Below are 2,379 nucleotides of genomic sequence, written 5' to 3' on the forward strand. Positions count from 1 at the left end.
TGGAACATTGAGGTTGTACAAAGCCTAAGTGGTATGGTGCAGATTGAGAATGAAACTCTTGGTTGATTAGATCAGTCTACTAGTGGGACATTGTTGAAATATGGAGCTTGATGCCTATTTACAGTAAAGATCGGGCAGAGATATGTTTGGTAGATATTTTTAGTAAAATTGGATAGAAATGTAGATGGTAGATTAGGTTAAAATCGGTTAAACCTATATATAGTAACCTGAAACCATATATATACCCTAGTAATTTCAAAATCCTATCATTCTCGGTATTCTCCCTCATTTTACATTCCTGAAGTCATCAATAAAACTTTGGCCAATATTCCTCCTTGCATTTTCTCTCTCATATTCTTTGTGTTCATCTTGATCGAGTGTGTGAATTGTTGAGTGATGTTATGTGAATTGTTGAGCGATCTTAACATCTTTTACCTTCTTTTTTAGTGACTCAATCATAGAAACTTCTAAGTCAAATGTGCTTTCTTTAGGAAGCATGTAAGTGAGGCAAACTTGCCAAAGATAACAATCAAAATCATGACAAAACAATCATAAGAAAATTTATTTCTTATTTATTAGATAAACCTTGCAGTGTTGTAGATATTTAAAATGATTATTTGAACTAAAACGTCTTCATATTTGATAGAAGAACTTCATCGATCAATTTGTCCAAGTTCTTGTAAGCAAACCCACCACGATTATATGCTTCTTCAGCTTTAATCTTCAAGTTCATAACATTCTCCTTCATTTTCTTACCCTTTTCACCATCCATTAGCTCTCTTACAAGCTCCTCCACTTCATTTCTTTTGACATTGCTATCAATTTCCATTCCAATGCCCCACTCAGTACAACAATAACGACAGTTTGTCTGCTGTTCAGCAAAGAAAGGCCATGAGATCATCGGCACGCCAGCACAGATACTCTCAAGCGTTGAATTCCAACCACTATGCGTTAGAAACCCTCCAACCGAAGGATGGTTCAACACTTGTTCTTGACAACACCAACTTGCTATCATGCTTCTCTCTTTGGTTTCTTCCACAAATTTAGGTGGCAAAATGGCGGAATCTCCCACCACTACGTCAGGTCTTGTAATCCACAAGAATGGCTTCCCACTGTTCGCTAATCCCCAAGCAAACTCGATCAATTGCTCCGGTGTCATCACGGTTATACTACCAAAATTTACATAAACAACCGAGTTCGGTTCCTTTGAATTCAGCCACTCAACGCACTTTGGTTCCTCAGCCCAAAGATTTGAACCTAACACTTTTAAACTTTGGTCCTCAATTTGGTTGGCAAGCAAGTGAAGTGGACCAATAGTGTAAATAGACGGAAGGATGGAAGAAAGAGAATTCAAAACATCTCGTTCAAGTGGTTCATATGTGTTTATTATAATCGCAGAAGCTTCTTGAGATCTTTTCATTTGTTGAGTGAGGAAATTTAGCATGATATCATCTGGGTTTGTAGTTCTAATAAAACTAGGAAGATCTCTCAAACGTATATTTTTCATTTCATCGGTCCATTCTATTGTATTTTCCAAATATCCGTTTGTGATATGACTTGCATCTGTTCACAAATAAATAAGTCAAAATTCAAATAAAGCAAGTCTCAAATTAAAAAATTAGTTAAATTACCAAATCTTTACATATACAAAATTGAAAGTTATTCATTATAAACTTTTTAAGGGTAATGAAAAGTTTATAAATTTTATTAACTGTTTCTTAGTTGAGAAACTTATTTTAATCAAATAAACTATTTAAACTTGCAACTTAATTAAAAAAAAAAAAAATGACTTCAAAACAACAAACAATATTCAAACTTAAATCATACCTTCGAGTGGTACCAAACCTTTTTTAATGACCTCACGATAATGCATATAACCCAAATAGCCACAAGCACTGGCGGTCCAAAACAAAGCATAAGGAATTTTAAATTTGTTGGCGGCCAACATAGAGAAAGACATAACAGCATCTCCAACGATGCAGCTAACCGGCGGGATGTCACCAGCTGAATTAAGCTGAGAAATAAGATCACAAAAAGGAGCTAAACAATTCTTGGAGGTGGATTGACAAAGCGAAGGAATATCTTGAGTAGAATTGGCATCGGAGAACGGAAGGCCATCGGGGATAGTTCGAAATTCAAAATCTAGCAAGCCATCGAGCGAATTGGGGCCTCTCGACTTGAGCAGACGCCTATGATTGTACTCGGTGTTAACGAAAGTTATGTGGAAGCCTCTATGATGGAGAAGCTTAGCCAACCTTAGCATAGGGTTGATATGGCCTTGAGCTGGATATGGGATGCACACAGCATGTGGTTTATCAGCTTTTGAGGATGAACCCATCTTTTGATTGCTTGCTCAGTTTTGGGACATGGAAAGGAAGA

At 36.5% G+C, this 2,379-nt stretch overlaps 1 protein-coding gene across 1 annotated transcript; it reads right to left on the minus strand.

The window, feature by feature from the left end:
• Positions 1 to 538: 538 nt before the first annotated feature.
• LOC111811474 (7-deoxyloganetin glucosyltransferase-like) lies at positions 539 to 2,379 on the minus strand. Its single transcript, XM_087117790.1, has 2 exons — positions 1,828 to 2,379; positions 539 to 1,563 (listed from the first exon to the last, which is right to left on the minus strand). The coding sequence occupies exons 1-2, from the start codon at positions 2,336 to 2,338 to the stop codon at positions 623 to 625; spliced, it is 1,452 nt and encodes a 483-aa protein (XP_086973916.1). The 5' UTR covers positions 2,339 to 2,379; the 3' UTR covers positions 539 to 622.

The sequence above is a fragment of the Cucurbita pepo genome, chromosome 15 (assembly GCF_057944985.1).
Source record: "Cucurbita pepo subsp. pepo isolate OVF chromosome 15, ASM5794498v1, whole genome shotgun sequence".
NCBI lineage: Eukaryota > Viridiplantae > Streptophyta > Magnoliopsida > Cucurbitales > Cucurbitaceae > Cucurbita > Cucurbita pepo.